Source organism: Haplochromis burtoni, unplaced genomic scaffold (assembly GCF_018398535.1).
Source record: "Haplochromis burtoni strain Fernald_Lab_line unplaced genomic scaffold, NCSU_Asbu1 Contig_72, whole genome shotgun sequence".
NCBI classification, from domain to species: Eukaryota; Metazoa; Chordata; class Actinopteri; order Cichliformes; family Cichlidae; genus Haplochromis; species Haplochromis burtoni.
In genome coordinates, this window is record NW_024582433.1 from 1,709,489 (window position 1) to 1,734,108 (window position 24,620).

Below are 24,620 nucleotides of genomic sequence, written 5' to 3' on the forward strand. Positions count from 1 at the left end.
CCCCCCCCCCTGTTTTTTTACTGCGAGAATGAAAAATGAACTTACTTGCTAAGTACCGTATTCAAATTTTGGCCTTTATAAAGTTTTTGATGCCACGTTCACAATGGAAAAGCCGAGTCCTGAGATGAGTGTGTGGGTGAAACCTGACAAATGGCTCAGGTGTGATTTACCTCTTTTGTTTACCGAGTGGAAAACACTTGACCTTCTTCTCACCTTCTGCACATGAAATCGATGCTGCGACTGGAGAAACTTTAAACAGTTTTTTCTTTAATGTTATTGTGATCTGTTGGAGTTCTTTTTCTCACATTAACCACTGTTGAACTGTTACCTCAGCATATGAAGCCAAGCATCTTGGACTTTTGTTGGTGATGGATAAGTATTGACTCAAGCATTTATGTGGAGAGAGACAGCAGGTGTGTCTCTTACCTTTCAATGTCAAATGTTCCTTGCCACTAAGGCGACAAATAAAGGAGAAAAAAACACAACCTTTCTCCTGGGTAGTGCTGAGAGGCTCTTGTGATAACAGTGACAGAAGAAGAGCGAAAAGAGAGAGGGAAGGAATGTGTGAACTGGTGCGAGGGGCAAAGAGAGTGTCATGTGGATCCGTTATGTCTCATTATTAAAGGTTCCTTTAACACTTCTCATATTCATAGAGGCACTTAGCACCATTATCACATTGTATTACGGTTGTTGTGTTACTCATTATACAACCTCAGTATTAAAATTTGTCAAACAGCCAAAGTTGTCTTTGAATGGTTGGTCATATTTGTTCAGTCTATTTAAAAAAAAAAAAATGTAATTTTAATTTTTTTAAATATAAGATTAAGTTTAGTTTTTGAACTTTAGAATAATTGATATAACTAGTTTGTTTCTTATTATTAGCTAGTTAAGTCAAGCAGTGATGCTTTGTGTACTATTGCAGGTTGACCACAGTTTCATTTTATTGTCTTATTTGCAACATAAGCGTGTCTTAGGTGAAAGTAGACTAACATTCTGTTTAGCTCTCTTACAACGCTTGTACAGTAAAATCCCTCCTAACCTCAAGCTCACTCAGGGTTTGTTTCAATAGAAAAAAAAAAGTGCATTCATGTCATCAAGTCTAGGATATTGAGGCAAGCTGTGACTCAGTGCGTTTATGGAGTGCAAACACATCTATAAATAGCCACACGGCACATATCTACAGTGACCTTGACAAGAAGTGTAGAAAATGATGTCAATATAATTGCTGATTGATCAAGTCAGGTTGCACATCATCATACATGCGTTGTGGAAGTACAACAGACACTGTGTTAAGTCTGTAGGTGAGGTCTTCACATGTGTATAAGGTCTTAATCCTGATCTGAGCATGTGTTAGACGTGTTTGCGTCACCAAAGGTAGACGTCTCAGCGAGTGCAGGTTTATTTTTAAGTTATGTTATCTGAATTGGTGACACAAATATGAGGTCACAGAAGAGTGTGAATCATCTGTGGAGTCAGATTAAGCATAAGCTTATGTGTATGACCCTAATAGTATGCAAATATTATTTCCAGGGGTATGCCACAGTATGTTAGTACATAGTACTGTACATAGCAGCTGAGAACTCCTCAATTTATCTGTTTAAATATAAAGTAGAAGGTTATTTATTTATTGTTTCTAATAATGTATCTGTGTGTTTATGTGTTCTTTGCCTCTATTTAGAATTAGCAATATGAATCCAAACAGCAATAGATTAAATGTGCTCTTTGTTTGGCTGTCAGCAATATACCTGTGAAGTTACAAGTGAGTTGGAAGAAAGTTGACTGAAATAGGAAAAGAAAACAGTCAGCACACATAAACATACAGAAATCCCTCCATTTATTAGAGCGATATTATGTCCTGCTATCCCGTGCACATGTTGTAAATATTATCTGTTTAGTGTCCAAAGAAATGCCAGATTTAGGCTTTAAAAGTCAAATTTAGCTGCTATTTCTGCTATCGTACAACGTTATAGATATTGTAGCACCATCTGTCCCTCTGAGATAGGAAGCTTTTCCAAAATGACATCTTTCCCATTTCATGTATGGTTGCTCTGTGACTTTGTGGCCGCATCGTGTGTGTAAGATAGATGGATATGTTTTCTGACTGCTTGTGTGTGTTTACAGTGGTTATGTGTCCATTGTGTCCTTTGTGCACCCTGTGGGACCTGGCTGTAATGGCTTCACCAAGAAATGGAGTTTGGGCGGGGGGTGTGGTAGAGCCACAAATGGACACAATATGTACATTCATGTCTGTCACACACATGTCCAATTATGGAGGACAGTAGAGATGAGTTAGTGTGATTGTTGGACATACACACCGCGTGTTTCTGTCTGAGCTCACGCTGCTCATTCGTCTCTTCTCATTATCGCTGTCTCCTCCCTCTCCTTCATTCCCTCTCCCCCGTTTCCTTCTCACTTGTTTGTGCAGCTCGGGAGTCTACCTTCTTAGCCTCTTGGGCATTCTCTCTTTTCTCTCTCTCTCTCTTGCGCGTGCTCTCTCTCTCTCTCTCTTCTTCTGTATCTCTGCACAGTTCAGTTGGCCTAGCCCACACTGACAGCATCACACACACCAGCCCAGCTAGCCAGCCACAAACACTCACACACCAGCTTGACAGAGGAAGTAGGCCACTTTAATGGGGATGTGTGGAGTGCCTACATCTGCCTTTAGTGGATTATAACCTGGAACTGCTTCCTCTTGCCAGGTAGGGTTTATATCTCGCACTGTTACTTTATTTTCCATATGAGGAGTACATCTTTTCTGAGCAATCAGCAGAGTGGTTTCATGCAAATGGATTTTATGGGTCTTTTCTTTTGCTCCAGAGGGACAAAAAGAGATTTGAGAGTATTCATGCAGTGTTTGAAAAGCTGAGATGTTAGCACTGCTGGGAGGCGTTTGGTCATATAAAAGAAACTAGACGAAAAGATGTGAGGAAAGATAGTAAAAGTAATAAAGGCCTATTTATCACATCGGGCATCTTTATGACAGGCATATATGAAGAGAGTTTGCCACTGCTGTGTGCTGTTTTGATTCACTTAACTTTTACCTCCACCTTTGATTTGCTGAGGTTTTCGTTTTCTTTCCCTGCTTCCTTCTTTGTTTTAATGCTTGTGCATTATTTGTCCCTACTGTCACTGCATCCATTTATCCTCCTTTCCTTTGGCAGCTTTAATAGCTCCCTTAAATATTATTGTCTCTGAAATATCATCTCATCCTAAATAAGCAAGAGTTGTGGGCTCTGTTTTACGAGTAACACCCTGTTTACGTCCCCTATTTGGTGCTTTAATGTGAGTGATTTTGGCTTCGGTTATGTGCCAGTGACATATTTTAACCTGTCACATGGCTGGGGAGTGGAAGGGTGAGAAACAGAGGGATACAGAGAAAAGAAGGCTAGGAAGATGGCCATTAAGGAGACATACTCTAAATCATGTTAGAGCAAAGCTGAAAGTGATAGCAACAAGAGGAGAGAGAGCAAACCGAGGGACCACAGGGGAAAACAACAGGAAGCACACTGGGGAAAATTGCTTTCCTCTTTCCCTCATTAGGAGAATTGAGGGGTTATACTCTTCTTAGAGGAAAAAAAAGACAGAGAGAGTATTAGATGGTGGGTGTGTGGTTTTGTTGGTGCCTGTTGATAAACAGGGAGATGATTGATTTCATTACAGTGGTGTTAAGGCTTTGAATCTAAAAGTTTTAAGCACCAGGAGAAGAAAATCTCTCCACCAGTCCTCAATTTCTCCTTTGTCTTTGATCAATAGTAGACAGTGTCAGTGGTGCATCCCTCCGCTGCGTACACATGCAGACACACACAGACACACAAACGATGAATGTGATTTATCAGCTGGTCTTACACTCCCAGCTTGAACAAATGAGATGGTTGTTATAACCTGGGAACATGCATTGCAACATTTTGTCACACAGGCGAGCAGGAAACTGAAAGACAAACCCCAAATTTATGCACACATGCGTGTAAATCCTTCACACAACCATATACACCTACAGTCACACCCAGGGGGCAAATATAGAGTGGAACTAGGTTAAGTGAATATGAAATCTGAACAAACAATCTCGCTTGTGCTGAACTTTATTTAACTAGATTTAAGCCTGGATCCTTTGATACTGATAAAAATTGATACATAATTGTGGATGAGCTTTTTTAAAGGAATGCTAGCTTAATTTAACTGTAACTTTCACCCAAACCAAAACCGTGCCTTTCTTCGCACTTAGGTCTAGTCATATTTAATGATTTACTCTTTGGGCACTTGGTTTTTGTCCCCAAACGGGAGGCAGCGCCATACAATGTGACTGTTTAAACCAATTTATCTCTCTACAGCACTGCAGCACTAAAGCCTGACACACCCAGCACACACACACACACACACACACACACACACACACACACACACACACACACACACACACACACACACACACACACACACACACACACACACACACTGACATAAACATCTCTGGCCTTTCTTTCTGCCGAGGCCCTTTCCAGTCTTTCTCACTGGTCACATTGTCTTCAGCTGCCTGGCGTCATGGGGCAAGTTACGTCAATGGCATTTTCTCTCTGAACCCTTGGATTCTAACAATAATGTCTTTACAAAAAAATTTAAAAAACCTCACATTTCTGCCCGCTGGCTGGTTTGTGTGATTCTTCTAAAGGTTGTGCAGGAGCGGCTATGTGCGGTGCTATTTTTAAGTTAACTCGATTGGAGGGTAATAGGGCTGGGTTTTGTTATCCGCTTCCAAGTTGGTGAAATACTGTATTCATTCAGTTTTCACACCCAAGAAATTATCCCTCCTCAGAGGTTTTGTTCATGTTCTCTGCTGACACTGTTTTGCTTTTTCTTTATATCACAGGCACCGTCAAAGCAAATAAAAGGAGAATAACAATGTATAAGAAATAAATAAAAGAAAAATAAAACAAACAAAACAAAAGTGGAAGTCACAGAAATAATGCAAACTGTAATATTTCTAAAAGAAACCTGTTCTTTGTATGAATATTTAAACCACACGTCAGCCACAGTGTACTGCTGATTTCATATTCTGGGACCTGTCACATTGGACTCAAAGACTGTATTTTAACGATAGCTGTAGATTCTGGATCTGACAAATCAAGGCAATGCAGTAGTGCCTTAACCATTTACAAGAAACACTTCAAACTTTTATTTATTTATTTATTGTTTCAAAGTTAGTTAAATTATTGTATAAGTTTCCATGGGATTAGGGTTGGGGTTAAGGTTGGGGTTTGGTGTTACAGAGGATTTATGGTTTATCAAGAAATCTACGCTGTACCTACGTCGTAGCTACAAAATTCCCCAAAAAGTAACCTGACCTGCACGTTCTGTTTATTAAAGTCGATTTCTAGTGTGCGCTTCTTGCTACTTTTTGAATTTCTCAGTCATTTGCTTCTTCTATTAAATCTTTGTTTTCAGAAATCATAACGACAAAATACTAAAGACAAAGCTTCACAAAACACTAGATGATGTTATAGTGGGTATCCATCATTTATATACAGTCTGTGATTACTCAGGTTCACCTCCAACTAACACAGGATGCATTGTGAACATGCACAAATATGCACAAATTATGAATTTGGTGAATGATGATGTAAAGTCAGTAAAATCATGACAGTGTTGTTTTGACATTAGCTCTGCAACTGCAAATAATGCATGAAAGCAGTGGCAAAATATGTGCTGAATGCCTTCAGCAGATGCTTCAGCAGAGCAGTCATTTAAAAAATAATGAGTTGAAACCTTTGCCATATGTTATTTCACTGTAACAATAAGTTCTGGTGCTAAAATATTTAAAGCACTTCCATCTCTACTAATGACTGAATATCATTTCTTAAACATAAACATGCCCACAACCTGCATCTCCAAGGTTGAACTGGCTGTCAAGTAATCCTGTGAGATTGCTTTTATTATGCCGTCCTCCTTCGTGTGTTGTTAATCTGCACAATATTTCTGCAGCCTTGCAGAAATATGGAAATAAAAATTCGGAACATTTTATTGATGGTTGCAGGCAGCAGTAGCAGCACTATAGTTGTAATAGTAGGTAGCCTTGTAACACTTTAGGAGCTGCCCAATAATGTCACTTAATATGTTCTACCTGGGATGTTCTACCTACTAGCATCTCTTCCTTCATAGCCTGGTTACACTCGATGGTGTGTTTTTGCCTCAAGTGGTGAAACACACAGATTCTACCTTTAGTACGAACAGTTTTTTTGTATATTTATTGTGTTGTAGTAGTAGTATTGTGTTTTGTTGGAGGTTGTATGGCACATCTTTGATCTACAGACACTTTTCAGTTGTTCCCTTTAAAGGCCGGTCTACATATGAATCTGCTGGTATCAGCATTCACAATCGCTGATAAATGAAAATTAAGAAAGCAGCGAAAACACGGAAGAAACACTCTTCAGCTATGTTGTGAGGGTTGATGCCGCATAATTTGTCCACCACATGCCACTCTGCAGTTTTCCTGTTAGCAACAGGTGTTTGGAAAGCCACCAACAGCAACAATCAGATGACTCAAGTAGAGTCGAGCAGAGTTAATCCACAACTTGTTGTGACAATAAAATAAAATTTCATTTTTTTTTTACCTTATAAAATGTTAGAGAAATCTGTTAGGTTTCGTGTGTCTGAAAAAAATTGGATGTTTAATCACTGACATATTGGTACTGGTCCAAAAAAATCCTATATTGATCGGCTCTGGTTCTCTTGCTCCTTTGCTCCATGTTCCTTTGTGTATGTTCTCTGTTTTCTGTCCCCTTTTCGGCCTGACTACAGCAGAGGGCTCTGACAGACAAACGACTATTACTGTCTCATCTGTCTTCTCTCAGTGAAATCGAGAGCAAAAGAGGGCAGAGCATTGTGATGCATGTAATGAGGGCATTCAGAGATTGATCATCTATATGGTTAGGTCCCCTCAGTGAGGTATTCATATTACATGATCCAATAACGGCTCTTAAGTCTTTCGACCGCAGCTTGTCCTGGACAATGCATGTCAAAGCTTGCTTAATATACGTTCGGTTGGCGCAGACATGGACACAAACATCCGATCAGCAGCAAACATAATATAGCTATCCAATTGTATGGAGAATGAGCTTCTCACACATAGAGACAGAGACATGTCTCTTATAAGGTATGAGCTGTGATGACATACATAGAAAAGACATTGAAAAAACAGTCTTAATAGTTAATGTACATATAAGTCTTGTAAAAGTCTCGACTCATGCTATGATTTACTTGTGTTTTTATGCAACAACCTGTGACGTGGTTTGAGCAAATGTTTTCACTTCAGGCAAGTAAACAGTTTGGGCTGTGTGTGTGTGTATACGGCTAAATTTAGTGGAAAGTAATGTGGTTTATAAGTACGGTAGAAAAACAAGTTTGCTATCACTCTTGAGAGCGAGAGAGCAAGCTTTAATGGCATCACATCCCCGAGGAGGTTTGCAATCGCCCCATATGGAAAAGAATTGGAAAGAACTACAGTACAGGCTACAGAAAGAGGACTTGGTAGCATTCTGGAGACCAAGCAAAGACTCACAAGCTCAGTTTTTCAGTTGTGGAATTTTATATTCAGTAAACAAAGTGTCAGTCTGTTGTCTGTTGAGACAAACAAACTAAAAAGGGAGACTAAATAGGACTGGACATATGGGACGTCTTACACAAGGAAGAGTGCTTAATGCTTGACACATAAGAAAAAGATGATCTGAGAAAGAAAGATGGTAACACACAGCTTTTAGGTGAATACAGTTAAATATAGGTGCAGCACAAATGGGCAGGAATATAAAGATTCTCAATAAGAAGCAAGACTGTGTTCTAAATAAAACAGGAAATACCAAAAATGCAAGTCAAACAAATGTTAATTCAAGAGCTGTGGTTGGTTCTCACACAAGCACAAGTGTGTTTACAAGTGGGGAGCATTTGGTTTGAATCTGTGGACAAAGGTAAGACCTGGGGATGCCCTTTGTGTGAGGTTTAACCTTTCAGATGAACTCCTTGCTCAAGAGTACACGTCAATACCCCGGAGCTGATTTCCCTTTAACGAGTGATGCAATGAGACCACGATTATGCTTATGAATTCCTGATTAAGAAAGTAGTCATGAGTTACAAAACTGTAATTCAAAAACAAGTCGTTATCGTCATCAGTGAGGACAAAGGTGGCGCTCAGTCACAAGCTTGTGCCTGAGTAGTTGTCTCAACGTGATCACCATGCAGATTTAATAAAGAGTTGGACGAGGATGATGCTTCGAGTCAGTTTGGAATAAGGTTAACTTTGTTGTTATTCTCTGTTATCACCGTATTCATTTGATGTGTTCCCTCCGGGCTATAAACAGGATGTCTTCTCTTGACTCCTCAGACCTTACACAGAAAGAAATCAATATCAGATAAGCCAGTGAATAAAGGAGACTTTTGAATAGAGATAAATAGCATCATGCAGGCTTGTTGGGTGGGCTTGCATCACTTAGACAGCCACCCAAATTGCTGTTATAGTGATCCAGCAGTGAGTATGTATGAATAAGTTAACAGAGATGGAGGGAGTGGCAAAGACGAAGGCAAGAGAGGAGAAGTCACGTTCTGTTATTTGATGGTACAAAACATGTCCAACAGCCGTGCTAATTGAGATTAGCTGGATTTATTGAGGCTGCGGTTGGATTTGGCAAGTGTGATGTTGGACACTTTAGACCATTAGCCACCAGTATCACACTAAGTGGAGTGAAGTGATGCTCTTTAATGTAATGCCTTACTTAGAAATAAACAGGAGACAGGAAATTAAAGGAAAGGGGGAAAAGGAAGGAAAGCGATGAAGATGAAAGATGGCACTTTGTAATTGATAAGCGGGAGGGGTTTGGGGAAGCTTTTGGAAAATGCACAGCACAGCTGCTCCCCTGGGATAGGTCTCCTGTTGTTATGGTAACTGTAGGACAGAGGTCACATAATTGTTTGCGGGTGACCATTCACGATTGCGTGCAGTTTTCTGTAGTATCTGTATGAGAACATAATGACCTCGAGACATGCAGACCATCAGCACAAGAATATTTACTCTGATCATATTTGCCATCATGGAAATGTGAATATAGAACCACGGTATTCACTGCTCTCACCTGGTTCATACTGTCCCACCTGGTCTGCAGCGTTAGACTCAGCTGATGGTGTGGATCACAGATAGAGTTTTGTAAAGCACAACATTTAGATCATCACTGGACAGTTTGGTGGAACATACAATCCGTGTGCTGACTGTAAGTATTTATGGCACAATATGTAAAGGTGGGGAAATTTGGCAGAATTGGTAGCTGTAGGCTTTTCCAAATTTCAGCAAAAAATTACAAGTATGGCAATGTTGTATGTCTGCATCAACATGGTAAAAAAATGAATGAATCAATCTCACGTCATACCAATCCAGTAAGAGACAATAATGTAAAGGTTTCAGTTAAGCATATCTTTGGTAGCATTCTTTCATTCAAAGGGAGTTACCTTTATTTACTCAGGTAAAGTAGAGTCTCTGAAATTGTTGTGTCTTCACTATTGCGAAGATCAGTCCAAATACCGTTTTTTTGTTATAGTTTTCAACTGCTTGGTTTTATAGTTAAGGATAAGCTAGCCTTGTCCCAAATTTCTTTTAGTTTGAATTTGATGATTGATTAATATCTTTTTCTTCTCTTAATCTGAAAATTATGGGCTATTTCCCAAATTAAAATGGATTCTTAGAAAATGGAAGTAAAAACTTTATAAATTATATTACATTATAAATGTCATCATCTGCTGGTCCATTCCCTCCTCTTTGCTTAAAGCCCACGTAGAGTCCTTAAGCCTGTTCTTAAATCCAGTTAGCTGCTCTGGAGGCTGTAATGTTCACTCCAACTGCAGTCTTCGAGAGCTACTGTCCAGCAACTTTTAGATGCATCCCTACTCCAACGCAGCTGAATCAAATGGTTGAATTACGTCTTCAGCAAGTTTGGCAAAGGCCTGGTAACAAGCCATTCATTTGATTGAGGTGTGTTGGAACGAGGATGCATCTAAAAGCTGCAGGACAGTCGCTCCCGAGGACTGGAGTTGGAGACCCCTGCTCTAGAGAAACCCAAACTCTGTGCTTGAGTTTGATGTTTAATTCTGTGGAGGAGGTGTAAACCAATTGAAAAAATGCATATTTTTTCACACATTTGTTCCACCAATCATGCATGATTGGTGGAACAAATATGTGAAAAATTAGAGATGGTGATATGCTGTTTTTCATTTGCCTGGACATTTAGCTATTAGCACGGTTGTGGTCATCACGCTGAACAGTTTAAACAACGTTTGTCTTTTCTGCCAGCGGAAAAAAGCGACGAGCAAGTACAGTTAGCTCTAATGGGAATGCCATTCATTTTGAAGTTATCTGGTCAAATGACAAATTAGAAAATAAATTGAAATTTCGTCTTAATAATAATAGAGATATAAACCTGTTGATGTCTGCTTCAAAGTGTGTTCAGATCCATTCATCAGCTGTTGGGACTGTCAATTATTTATTTAGTTTTATTAAATTTTTACATTGTTAATTTTAGACAGGAAAAAAATGTATAAAACATGTAAAATGACCTTTTTTTATTCATTAATGAATGAAAACACCTGCTGGCTTCGTCTGGTTATCAAAGCATTAAATCATATTTTTTCTAAGTTCAGATTTTTGCTGTTTACAAATTCAGATCAGTATTGCTGTTGGCGACTCATTTGAATATGCCATTTCTCTTCAGAATGAATCGTTACTTTGAAGGACCATACACATGACACCAGTGAGATTTATGAGATCCAGTTCAATTCAATTCAGGCTTATTTATATAGCAACAAATCATAACAGTCGCCTCAAGGACCCTTATACTGTAAGGTAAAGAACCTGCAGACCCTACCTGGGAGAAGACGCCAACAATCACAGCAGGAACTTTGCAGTGAGGGGAAGGAAAAACCACTTCCTTTTAACATGAAGACACCACCAGCAGAACCAGGCACAGGGAGGGGCAGCCAAATGCTGCTGCTGCTGGGGGATGAGGGGAGTGACCGTAGGGAAACAGGACAAAACACAGACTTATGCCTGATTTAGATTCCTGTGGGGAACCTTTGTACGTAACCTACGTAAGTAGTTGATGTCATTGCCCACATTTATGCTTATTTGTTAATTACTGTGACGTCGTGCAAGACGATGTAAAAAAAAAAAAAACTGCCGGCACCTTTTTATTCGTCCTGGCTCCTCGCTTTTCGTTTTTTTCCTGATATATGTTTGCCTCAGGTTTTTTTCTCTACTTTGTACATTCGCTCACATCCATTTCGGGAGTTTCAGCAAATTCCCTCCAGGAATCTGCTGACATTTGTGAGTCCTTATATTGACGCTGTGATTATTGTTCTTTATACTGAGGCAATGATTGTTATCATCTCATGGATAAATTCAGTGCTGCAGGATGTTATAGGATGCAATGAACAGGCCAATCACAGTAGATGTGGGCTGATTCTCCCCAACGTGTAGTTACATTTTTCGGGAGGTGCATGTCAGGTGACGTCATAAGATACAGCATACATTTTCCACTGAAGCATAAATTGGGCATGAGGGAGAGAAAAGAAACACATGGGGATTGAGAAGAGGTGTGTGGAAACAAAATGCTCAGTGCATCACAGAGCATCACATGAAGCAGTCTGAGCCTATCTCAACATAACCAAGGGATGGTACAGGGTCGTGTGATTTAGCCTCAACTATAAGCTTCATACAAAGATAAGATGTAAGATTCAGACTCCTCTCCTCTCCTCTCCTCAGCCCTTTTCCACTCACTTATCTCTTTTCTGTGCTGTTGCCATTCACTGACTCCCCTCCTCCTTTCCTCCTTCTGTTTCTGTTATCCACTTTGTCTCCTCCATCTATTCACTCTCCCACCCTGCATCTCACTCTCTCTGCCTTTTAGGGCTGGTTTTGTTTCCTTCCTTAATGAAGCAATGGTGGAGATTATATTCTGTTGAAACATTGATGACTGTGAAACACTTTTGGAACACGTGTACATGCGCTATATGCACACACCGCACACAGACGCAAACATAGACACAAAGGGCTTGCACGCCGCAGATGTCTCATGGCCCATTAGCCTGCGTGTTTCATTCATCTTTTAAGGCAGATTCAGGGAACAGACAGTGTTAAAAAGTCTGCAGTGAAGTCAATGTCATATTTGGAAGGTATCTCAAAATTTATTGATATGTTTGTTCTTGGTCTTCGGCTTAAGGCACGAGGACATGTTGCTTAAAAGGGGTTAATGCAAAGCTCCTTGATTTTTGTGCGTGTATGTGTGTGCTCGCTGTGGAGAATGTGAGAAGGAACAAGTGTATCTGACAGGACAGGTGGCTCCATTGTGTCTCTAGCCATATCTTCAATGGCCAGGGGTTCGTGTGCATAAGACAGAGAGAGATGGGGTAGGCAAGGTGCAAAAATAGACTCCATATAAATCTCAGGTCTAAATATGTGAAGAAACACAGAAGGAAAAAATTATATATATCCCCAAACATCTTAGATTCCTTTGAAATCATCATGTTTATCCTGTGACAAGCCTTGTAACATGATTAAAAGTCATCCATTACTGTCAGTGACTCACTGCTATGACTTGCACAACATGAAGAATAAATGAACAGAGGCAAAGTAAGGAGAAGAAAGGATAAAGTGATAAGCTTTACTTCCAGTTTCCTCTTTGGCTTTTATCAAAGTGCATTTCATTCTAAAAATACCTCCTATATACCCTCTATCTCACCAGAGCTTATATTGGAGGTAATGGGGTCTTGATTTTATCTCTAGGCTACAGTGGACCATTTAGAAATGGAAGGTGAAGAAGTCAAAATGTATAAAGAGTAACATTAATTGTTGTATGCTCAAAAAAGTACAGTCTTTCGGTTTTAAGGTTTTACATATCAGGACATAAATCATCTTTAGTAGGTCTAAACTTGGATGTATACAACCTTCAGGGAACTACAAAACATGATTTATTATACAGTGTCAATATTTATTCAGCAGACACGAAGCCAAAATGCAGAAGCCATGTATGAGAAATTAAATAAGTCCTGTGATTCAGTATGTTTTGAATCGCCTTTAGCACCAGTAACTTGAAGTAATTGTTTTCATGTAATTTCATGATTCTTTCACATTGTTCTGAAAGGATTTTGGCCCGCCCTTCTTTACAGCGTCGCTTCAGTTCATTGAATGTTTACAGGTATTCATTTACACACAGCTCTCTTAGCTCTCTTCAGTCCTACCACAACATTTCAATAAGGTTGAGGTCTGGATTTTGATTGGATCATTGATTCTTTTCCTTTTCATTCATTCTTTTTCGGCTAGTGTGCTCTGGATCATTGGCCTGTTGCATGACCCAATTTGAGCCTCATTGCTTCACACACATAAAACACTTTGGTATACAGAGGAGTTTATGGTCAACTCACTGACTGCAAGGTGCCCAGATCCTGTGGCTGCAAAACAAAGCCAAGTTTCATACCCAGGTGGTATGAGGTGTTGTCATTGATATGCTGCGTTGGAGGGCGCTAAACACTAACATCTTCACTTTGGTCTCATATGTGTAGAGGACATTGTTCCAGAAGTCTTGTAGCTTACTTGATGCATCTTTGCAAACCTAAGCTGTGTCACGACTTTCTTTTTAGAGGGAAGGTGCTTTCTCTTAGCAGCCTTTTCAAACAGGCGATACTTGTTCAGTCTTTTTCTAATCATGCTGTCATGGAGTTTGACATTTACCATGCTAACTGGGGGCTGTAGAGATGTAGCTCTTTTTTTTCTTCAATTTCTCCGAGCAGTGTAATCTGACCTTGGGGTGAATTTCCTGAGACGTCTTGGGAATAATGGCTACTGTCTCGAATGATTTCTACTTATTATGAACTTCAAATTGCTTGGAAATGATCATATAACCCTTCCCAGATTGATGATTAGCAATAGTTCCTTCTCTATAAATCGTTGTGTTAATACACGCCTGAATGCTTCAAATAGGCAAAGTGCCAAAGCATCAGCCTTTACTGAAGCGCTTGCAGTGCACTTGCTGATGATCAATTAATCAAGTGCATTTGATTAACAGCACCTGGCTGCTAATTACCCTGTTAATTCCCAAAGAAGCAGTAAGACTCTCTTTAATTTTCAACACTGCTTCTGCGTTTTTTGTATTAGTTTTTGTTTCATATTCAGAATATTTTTTATTATGTCATGATATGTAAAAACGCTAAAATTAAAAGAGCGGTTATTTTCCTTTTAAAATAACTGTAGAGGCCAGGCACATCATCCACTAAGAAACAAAAAACAATAATGGCTGATTTATGTACTTAGTATCCATATTCTTATCTTATCTTCTGCACAAGGGCAGCAATGGAAGCCGTTAATGTTAAAACATTTTGGGATTTTGTTTATGTTTGGTGCTGAATGAAAGAGCACCTTTTTCTGTAAATATGGGCCAAAAGTTTAGACAAAAATACAACCAGGCCAATTGTTTCCGCAGAAACTAATTTGAGCTGTGTAAGTACACAAACGTCTTGTGAAATATCATGAGAACTGCCTGAGAGGAGGCAATATTATCTCCAGTTAGAGCACTGCATCTTGTGACTGCAGCTTGTCATCATAGTTTAACTTGGCCAGTACAATGAGGCCCTTCACAAGACTTGATGGAGACAAGTTAAAAGTGATTCTGTAGACTTGGAGATCTGGGATTTAACAGGTAGATTTTATTTTTGGTACTTTTTCTTGGACCACTGTCATTGTCCTATGGTAAATTATTCTATCTTGGGTCAAGGGCCCCTCTGTATAAAGTCTTCTGGTTTCAGGAAGGTGTCTCTGAACCATATTTAGTGGTGAACACCTAACACATGTTAGGTGTTCCTGATAAGAAGAACAGAAAACAGAAATAAAATGCAGCATCAACACATCCCACTAAAAAGTTTCAACTTTGTAAATGTTTCCTATACTCAGACTGATATGTTCAGCATCACCGACTACTCTGTGACCTTTTTATAAAACGCAAATTAAAATATGCGGGCATGAATGATGTGGGCCAACTCAAAAATGATTTTGGAAGGATGTTAAAAGGGATGGATTGCCAAGTGCATGGGAGGAGGACAAGCATTGTGCTGTTACACACACATTCACATTAGTGTATGACAGGGTTATTATGTTAGGCCTTGGGAAATGGGTGACGGCAGTGGTCATGTGGACTACAGCTATACTTTCAAATGTTTTGAAACATCGCAGGGGAGATAGATGGATGAAAAGATGGGTGGCTGTTTGTTTGTTTTTTAATGTAGGAGTAATCTCATTAGTTTCTGCAAGAGGTTTGGTTTGTTTTCTATTCCACTGCCTCGAGGGCACAGTACCAGTTTAATTTGACTGAGTCACTGCAGCAAGCTCGAGTGTAGTGCAGCAGCCAGCAGCACTGGTGAACTGAATAGTAGTATATCACAATATGAACTCACTTGCACTAATATTACAGTATAGTGTCTGGCATTTTATCATTTGATGCAATGTTGGGGACAAAAATTACCAGTGAAGTTGTTTTGTATGTCTCTTTTCATACCTTGGAAGCCCAAGAGGAGTATCTGAGATTTCCTTTGCTTTACCTTGGTCCACGGTGTGCTCTCTCTCATGACATGGTTGTAAGCATTCCAGATGTGGGATGCGTTCCTCCGTCTCCTCCAGGTGGCGCAGCCAGGTCATGATAGTCTCTATGCAAGAATTTGCAAGAGCATTATTGCTTTAAATGGCACTGTGATCATCCCAAAAGACACTGTTTTGTCTTGTCTCGTCCTGCCAGTATAACTCAACATCATTATAGGAATATTTCAAACCAAACTGAATGAAAGTGTTAAGTGGGTTTATCCAAACAGCCTGAGGCTGACTATTCATTCTCTGTGTCTTTCTTTTTGTCTTTTCCTCTCTTTCCAGATGTTGGAGCCTAAGGTGGATGCCCCTTCATGTGAACTGGGTGGAGTAGGAGGAGATCGAGGAGGTGTATGCCTCCATCTGCCGACACGTAGCTCAGAAGGGGAGGAAAGCAGCCTGTATCCCTCCAGTCCCTCTGAGCCCCCAACGCTGGGTAGTCCTCACCCCTCAGAGCCACTCACCCCTCTGGATGAGGTCTACATGCCCCTTAGAAGTCTGGTGGGATCTGACGAGGGACTTAAGGTACCTCCAACACCACCGCCTTCCACTGAGGGTGAGGATTCCAAGAGCATAGAGGGGCATGAGATGGAACTCTGGAAGGACAGGAAGGATGAGGAGAACAAGCCAGAGGAAGAGGAGGATGAAGAGGAAGAGGAGGCCGGCAGAAAGAGTGTCGGGAGCGAAGGCTGCGAGAAAGAAGATGAAGGAGACGAGGAAGGAGAGAGGAACGAGGAGGAGGTGAACTTAAACCTGGTGGTGTCAAACACAGATGAGGACAATGTCTCAGAGCCGCCTGACACCAACGCTCCCCCTTCCTCCTCCTCATCTTCGTTTGTTATCCCGGAGCTCCGCCTTGACCGCTCCTTTAGCGCCGATGCCCTTTCTTCACCCAACACTGACGAAGAAGAGTACGATGAAGATGAAGACGAGGAGTCTGAAGAAGAAGATGATGAAGACGACAGCGACGATGCCTACCTGCAACGCAGTGACAGCAAGCGCCGAAGCATGGTAGAGGGTGCCACGTGTGAGAAACACGGAGGAGGGGGGCTGAGTGTGCAAAATTCCCTCCGCAGGCGCACACACAGCGAGGGCAGCCTCCTGCAGGACCCCCGCACACCTTGCTTCACTTCTGACAACGCCATCAACTGCCTAGAAACTGGAGGGGGATCCCACAAGGGCGGCTGGACACTCCCGTCACCTAAAACCTTGAAGAAAGAGCTGACCAAGAATGGAGGCTCCATGCATCAGCTGTGTATGCTATTTTCTGGGAGGAAGGTAAGCAACGTCACTGTGAAATACCAGTGAGGCACAGAGAGAACAGGTCACGAAGTACAAGCAACAAGAAACACACACAAACAAGCACTGCGATATTGACCAGTGGTGTTTCAGCTACTCCTCCTGAATAGCCCAGTTACTTTCCAGTGGTTTTAGTGAAAAGGGTGACATCAAGTGGTAAAGCAGAGCAAATGCATGCTCTACCTGGTGTTATAATTACATCAGCTTGTAATTAACACTTATAATTATTCACAGATTGCTCACATTTACATACAAAACACTTTAATGCTGATTGTTAAATTTTCATAAATTTCAAATGACTGTCTCATTGGCTCTCTAATGTTGTTATGTAAAAATCTGTAAAAGATCCAAGAATACTGTGAAATTATAGCATTATCTATAATAGCAGTGTGTTTCCCACATCTCATACCAATCTGTGTAAGTTTTAAGAGTCAAGAATTGTAGAAAATTGTAAAGGTAACAAACAAAAATAGAATAGTGCAATAATGAAATAATTTATGGGCTCCTATTTGAGAAGGATTTCTGCAGTTTGAGATTAAGTGCCGGTAAATGTTGTTTCACTTGTCCAGCAGAGGGTAGCATGCATCGTATTGTCTTGCCTTATGCAGCTCACACTCAGTAACAGAAACAGTTGTGCTTTTTCTCACTTTGCTCATGCCAGTGTTGAGTAGTGCTAACTGAGAAATTATTCTGTCTCATGTTCCTGTTCACTATGAAGTAATAGGTTTTTTATTTGTCCTTAGAATTATCACACTGACGGTGCACACGGACGATTAATCATCTGTGCCACCGTTTCTTCCAAAACTATTTATAGTGCTGGTCTGCACACCTGTACACATGTTTCAGAAGAAATAGTTTGGAAAAAATGAGAAAGAAAGAAAAGAAGGATCAGAAAAATGTATTAAATGGAAGGAAAATAAGTCAGTGATAGCAGAACTCAGTAGGCTCTACTATATATTAGTAACAGAGCTGATTAAGTGCTTGCTTTATCAAAAATACTTCTCCTCTTTATCTGCCTCTCCCTCCACAAGTCTGTCAGCACACTCGGCAGCCTTAAATGGCAAGGTGTGTACACTGCGCAGGGAAGGAATGCAGCAGACGGAGCTGCAGCCTATTGGTCTTGGCAGATTCAAGGGTAATTTTACTACCTCTTGCCGTCATGGATACAGTTCCTTTGAGGCTTTTGTTTCCATTATTTAAAATGACATCTTCAGGCGCAGTGTGTGTGTGTGTGTGTGTGTGTGTGTGTGTGTGTGTGTGTGTGTGTGTGTGTGTGTGTGTGTGTGTTTTTTAGTTAAAGCTATCTCTATTTGGTTTGCAGTGTTATGCTGTTACAGTAGGATGAAATCAGAACCACTTATCAGAACCATTTAGCCACACGTGGTGGGGACTTTAATTAATTTAGAATCATTAACCTTGACATTGTTTTTGGAGGTAAAACAAAGAAACAAACAGAAACAGTGTATACAATGTTGTCTGATCGTGTTTGTTTTAAACTTGCAGTGAAACCTTAGCTTCACTGATTACATTGTTTTATTACTATTTGAATATTTGACGTGCCACATCAGTTATCATACACTATAAGATACTTTGCACACAACTCAGTGCGTTGCAGGTTGGTGTGTGCGCGTTAGAAAGTGTGACAGACGTGTCTGGCCTTTAACAAGCACCAGGCGTCCTCCTGTCTTTCTTTCCGTTCTGCACCTTTTCTTCTCACTTGATGTTTTTAGTGGCCTATCATCAGTGCAAAGAGAGCCAGGGACGGACAGAGAGCAGGTCAAGAAAAATAATGTCAGTTTGTTTGACTGTGAGATTTTTCTTGCTTACTGCTTCAGTGAAACGGTAAGCAAGGACCGGACCGGTGAAAAATTTGAATATACTTTTGTCTGTTTCTTTTTAATCCTCGCATTTTTGTCTCTCAACTTTTCAACTGTTCATGTTTTATCCATGCAATGAACCTGATCTAGCTCAACTGTTTATAAATGTAAAAGTTCTTTGGTGTCTTTTCACATTCCAGTAGTTCCTGTGGTATTTTATGGTATTACATAAACTTTATAAGGCATTTCAATCAAAGACAACAGAAAGCAAAATTATAGCAATAAACATTTTAAAAAGTTTAAACCAGTAATACTTAAATTTGTGTCTTAACCAAGTAGCCAGTAGTAGTGCTCTTTCAAGGTGCTTGGTGCTTGTTTTATGTCACCGCACGAACAAAATACTTTATGAGACAGAAAGTCAAATTTGATTTCAAATAATTGTTAGTCATCTATGTAAAATAATTTTATTATTATTTTTTTACCATGAATGTGGTAAACAATATTTTTTAATTAGTTTTTTTAAAGTTTAATTTAAAAAAGCTAAAATTGTTCTATGTAAACAACCAAAACAAATGGAAACCAGAGATGATCAAATGATCCTTTTCTTTTACAATAGTTTTTACAGAAGGAGCTAAAACCAATAAATTGTATTTCCAGTGAGGTCATTACATTGACTCTCCTCTCGCTGCACAGACACCCACCCCCTCGCAGATGTCGCTGACATGTGAGGATCTAACCCAAGCAACCCAAAGAAAGAAAGAAAAAATCTGTTTACGGGGCTTAAATGTTTGTTTGGATTTTGAATAAATATCGCCTCTCTTTACAGATGTTGGGTGGGGAAACTATTTCAGTGTGTTTACTGAATGTGTGTGATGCTTACATTCTTGCGTTGACATAAGGATGGCCCCAGGCAGATAGTATAAAATGAACACTGATGAAAACAAATTAGTATGTATTTAACATTTAACATCGGTGTAGTTTGGCATGATGTTATGGACACCTCTGACAGTCGTAAAAATGGTCTCAGCATACTTCCAGCCCAATCACTGAGGCCGACTTGCAGTTTTCTCTCATGCAAGGCAGTTTCTGTAGCTGTCCAGTATTATATAACATTAACTCCCCCTCTCTTACTTTTACATGAAATAATAAAAACAGTTGTTTAACATTATTTAGCATTATTTAAAGAGAGAAAAAAAACATATTGTTGGCTTGAACATAACTTAAAAATTCAGTACGTATGCAGATGTTTTCCAGTAATGTTTCTGCACTGTGCACATAATCAGGCCGTCCAGTTCTGTTTGTGTTGGCTCCCGCACAACTAATTTAATGTTATAAAAATATATATATTTTTATAATTAATGTCTAAATTATAATTGGGAGAGTAAAGCATATGTATTATGTTAAACAGGTTGAACGCTAGAAAAACACTCATTGAGTAGAAAAGATAGTTAGGGTTAAGCACACATTAAAGAGGTTAAAACAATAGAACACACAGCTGTGTGTTTGGAGTGACATACCTTCAGAGAAAAGATTGGCTTCTGTTTTTCTCGCCTTTACATAATACTTTCTGTGCTGTAATAATAAGCAAGAAAAACATTTACAGGAACTTAAATATTCTATTTTAGGGTGACACAGAAAAATATGAGTAAGGCCCCAGCAATTTTCCACTAGAAAAACTATTCTATTAATCCTTGTCTCTCATTATTCCTCAGGCCCTAAGTTGCATATTTGTTAATTTTAGCTCAAAGGTTATAGGACTCCATATCAAGATTTTTGTGTTTATCTCACATGGCTCAGCGCATGACCGGGCCTAAGAATAGGGTTGGTTGTTTGTTTGTTTTTTACTGAATGAACTAAATACGTTATTCAAGGAAACTGTTTAAAAATATAGTGTATTGATGAGTACCAGGCTCATCTCAAGTGTTTTGTTTCAGCATAAGACAAAACAGGCGCCACAGGTAATTTGCCAGGTGCCAAGGCGCACATCACAATCGGCACGTATCGTCTGTGAGCACTACGACCCACTGAACACAGATGGCGTTGTGGACAAAAGCGTGGGTTTTCTTGATTTTGTTGTACAGTAGTTGGCCTGGATGGGACAAAAGGCCACAGTTCAAATGCACGCAGGGCACAGCCAGTCCATTGCAATGCTAAATGAGTAACATGTAAATATTTACTGAGACTGAGCAAACTTTCAGAGCAGTCAACACAGCATCCTGTCACCTCCTACTTATTGACAAAAAAATGTGAATGAACTGAATGCAATGTTTTTTTTAGGTTGTGCTGTGTTACTCCACAGTTTACAGCAAACTTTAATGGTGGAGAGTCCATAATGTAAATGTAATGTGAGTGTCCGTGTACGTTTCCAATAAAGGGAAAAAGGAGTTATGTAAGTCTGAACAGGACTTTTTCTTTTTTTTTAAATTTGGGAACAATTTATTATCTCTTGTTGTGAAATCAGGGACATCTCCCTTTGTCTTTCGGTGAAGTCTTCTGTGCTGTCTGGAAAGTTCCAGAGAGATGTTATGTCATTCTCCCCTCTCCCTGTCTCTGTATGTTTGATTGTTCATTTGTTTTTTAAATTTTGACTTAAGCAGGAAGAGGAATGCACAGTTGGGGAGAAAGTAACCGCACATACCCACAAACCCGAGGTGGCACATATATACGTCTAAGTCTATATACATATTTCTGCATCAAACAATCCCTTAGTCAGTCTGTATGCAAACAGAGAGCTTTATTTCATTCTTTCTTATTCTTTTTTAATGATTCATCTTCACTCCCAGCCATATTGTAGCTACATTACAGAACAACACACAGCCAAGAGGTCCTCTTGCATTCTCCTTCAATTTTTCCACATAACAGTTTCCATTCGTTTTATTTACAACATTGGCCTGAACTGTTTTGGCATATCACGAGAAGTTATGGCACTTGTAAATCACACACACACATGCACCCACACACAGTGCCAGTGGTTTTCCTACGGCGCACTGTTTTAATGCTGTGATTTTCATGGAGTCACTTTCTCAACTGACTTTTAACATCTTATAAAGCAAGAAACCACGTGGTAACTTAATTGCCTAATGAAGAATAAAATATTCAGGTTGAAGCTGCAAGTCCCATACAAAATGTCTCTATCCACACCAGCAGATGAAGTGCTTTGGAGAGATGAAAACTAAGTTTATGTTGTCGTGCAGTGTCCATTAGCCCAGATAATATAATGCTATCTACTTATCCAAGTTAGCCTGCCTAAAATGACTTCACATCTGCAAGCCACTTTGCAAACCACTTTCCCTTCAGCACTGGCTTTTCATGCTTAGTGAATGAGGCATGCAGTGTTCTGTGCTGGCATCTCAAAAGAGCTGACAGATATTAATAATTGTAGATTACTGACATATGATTAAATGTTGTAATATGTAAAAATGTATCTGTCTAACATAATCCTCTCTAAAAGCACAGTATAGATAAACTTGATTAAACTTGTGCTAGGCCAGCTTAGAGCATCCAGAACCAAACATGTATGCTGTGGATGTTTCAGTGCTGAGTAGAGGCTTTCCTGTTGCAATGTGCATTTTAACTAAATTAAAGTTAAACTAAGTTCAGTAGAAGTTCATAATATTCTTATTGGCTTTGAGAATGATGTTATTGCTTACATCCACTCCTTAAACGTTTGTTAGAAGCTGTTTCTCGTAGCTCTACGAACACCATTTTAACATGTGGAGAAATTCCAGGCTTGATAAGTGTACTTTAACTAATTCATACAAAATTAAAGTAGTAGAATACAGACACATAAAAAGTGTGTCTGATTTAAAAATGTAATCTTTGTTAAAGATCTCAACGTTCATACTCCAGTGCTACTACTTAACCACTCATTCATGGAGTTGTGCATTTTTACAAAACCCCCACAACAAAGGCTAGCTAATCCTGAGTAATTACGCTTGCATTATCCTTGTTTATTTGTTATCAGTTGTTTGCCTGTTTGTGACTGTGCCTGAATTTTAATGGGGTTCGTGAATAGTTACTCTTCTGAACTGTGCATGAAGGAGTGCTCTACACATGTCAATACCAATGACTGTAGAGGACCGTGTCTCAGTAATTGTAACAGACCGCCTGACACCTGCTTCCAGTACTAAAACTTAACAAAGTTAGTGACTTTCTACAGTATGAAGAACCAACACGGGAGACCTAACAGACCTAACTGACTGAGAGCTAGGAAATCATTGGAGAGTATTGTTTCAGTTGTCATCAGCTTGATGACTAATACAATATCACGTTATCACTTGCATCTCGGGCATATGCAAGACTTTGAGCAGTATACAGGAATGACCATCAGCATTTGCTCAGTGACCTATAAACTAATTACTGTGCAGAGTGTTTGATGATGCTTTTCTTTCGTCAGACACGTTGCCCTGATGTCAGAGCACTTACTAGCAGAGCTCAGTTCAGCAGACCCGCACTGTCTCCTATAGTGTATTCTCTTTGGTCGGTAAATGTTGGGACTTTGGATGCTATCACTGGCATTCTCCTGACATTCAGATGACTCAAGACAAGACAGACTCCAGAAGGCCTCCTGTTTCATAGTTGTGTCCTCTGTGTGTTTGAACTGAGGTGTTTACAGCGCTCGTTGCCATAGCAGTATTTTGGCTGAGTCAGCCAAAAAATACTGCTATGGCAAAATATTTAGATAAATAAATGTTTATAGATGGTTCCATAAGTAACCCGTGTACAGCTGTTGTTATTAAGGATACCTGTGGCCTTTAACGGAACTGTTGTTCACATATGTGTGCGTCACCCACCAGTTTTGCACAGTGAAGCTTACGGGACATTGCTCTAGTTGGTACTGTTTGTCTTATTAAAATAATTATGAGCTTCAGAAAAAAAAACTCTGAACGTATACATCTAATCTCAGCATTTAAAGTAATGTAGTGAAGTTTTTTTTTAATTAATCAAATTCACTTAAAAAAGAGCAATTTTCTCAGTCTCCTGTTTTTGTCTCCAAATGCATTTGGCTCAGTGAAACAATACAAATGGTTAAACATACCAAAACTAAATCAGATCCTTCTTCCACCTAGCAATGTTTGGCCGACTGGGTATTTAATAAAATATTTAATAAAACAAATATTCCTCTATATTTAATAGCTTGCTTGCATGTTGGCATATATTCTACTATCCCGCAGAGCATCATCTGCAGCACACTGCTCCTCTTTTAACCACACATTCAAATCTCTAAAGAGGCAAAGGAGGCAACTCTAACTATGTTATATTTATTGAGATCAATAGTAGACTTTCTGAGTTTGAGAGTTAATGAATATGTGAAAATGACTTGGCTCTTTAAAGTGTTTTGCAGCATCATGGACCGTATTCAATATGCAGTAAATGATGATCAGGTTCATTATAAAGTGTATGACTGATCGTTTTGCTCTTTTGTGGCTTTTCCTCTCTATTAGTGCATCACAGCAGAGGCACCATCAGTTGCAAAGCCAACAAACCCTGCACATAATTTATTTGAAGATTCTCTTTAGAACTGCATGATGACAGCAGCCCTGTTGCATAGCTGTAAAAAGTGATAAGAAGCTGGATAACTCATCTGTGTAAGGAATTCTGATGCCAATGATGTCCAGGAATACATCTAGGCTTTTTTTTTGGGGGGGGGAATTTGGTTCATTTCTCATTTATTTGGTTAGGTTTGTACTCTAAAGCATATTTACTTAGTGGCTTAATAAGAGGTTGTAGTGGAAAGAATTAGATTATAGCCCCACTTAACAGGCAGTGTCATCTGTGTTGAAGTGCTGAAAGGAAAACTCACTTTCTCGCTGTGTTGTTGTTCATGCTGTAGATCGTTCTGAAATGAAGCA

The 24,620-nt window shown here is 39.5% G+C and overlaps 1 protein-coding gene across 8 annotated transcripts in view; it reads left to right on the forward strand.

Moving 5' to 3' along the window:
- Nucleotides 1-24,620, forward strand: part of rgs3a (regulator of G protein signaling 3a) — a 120,918-nt gene that overhangs the window by 71,755 nt on the left and 24,543 nt on the right. For 7 of the 8 annotated variants that reach the window (XM_042221711.1, XM_042221710.1, XM_042221709.1 and 4 more), the window contains one exon: nt 15,938-16,930. In XM_042221711.1, the coding sequence (XP_042077645.1) occupies nt 15,938-16,930 (993 nt within the window). Of the gene's footprint in view, nt 1-788; nt 2,700-15,937; nt 16,931-24,620 lie in introns of those variants that run through there. The other variant, XM_042221716.1, reaches the window with a different exon arrangement.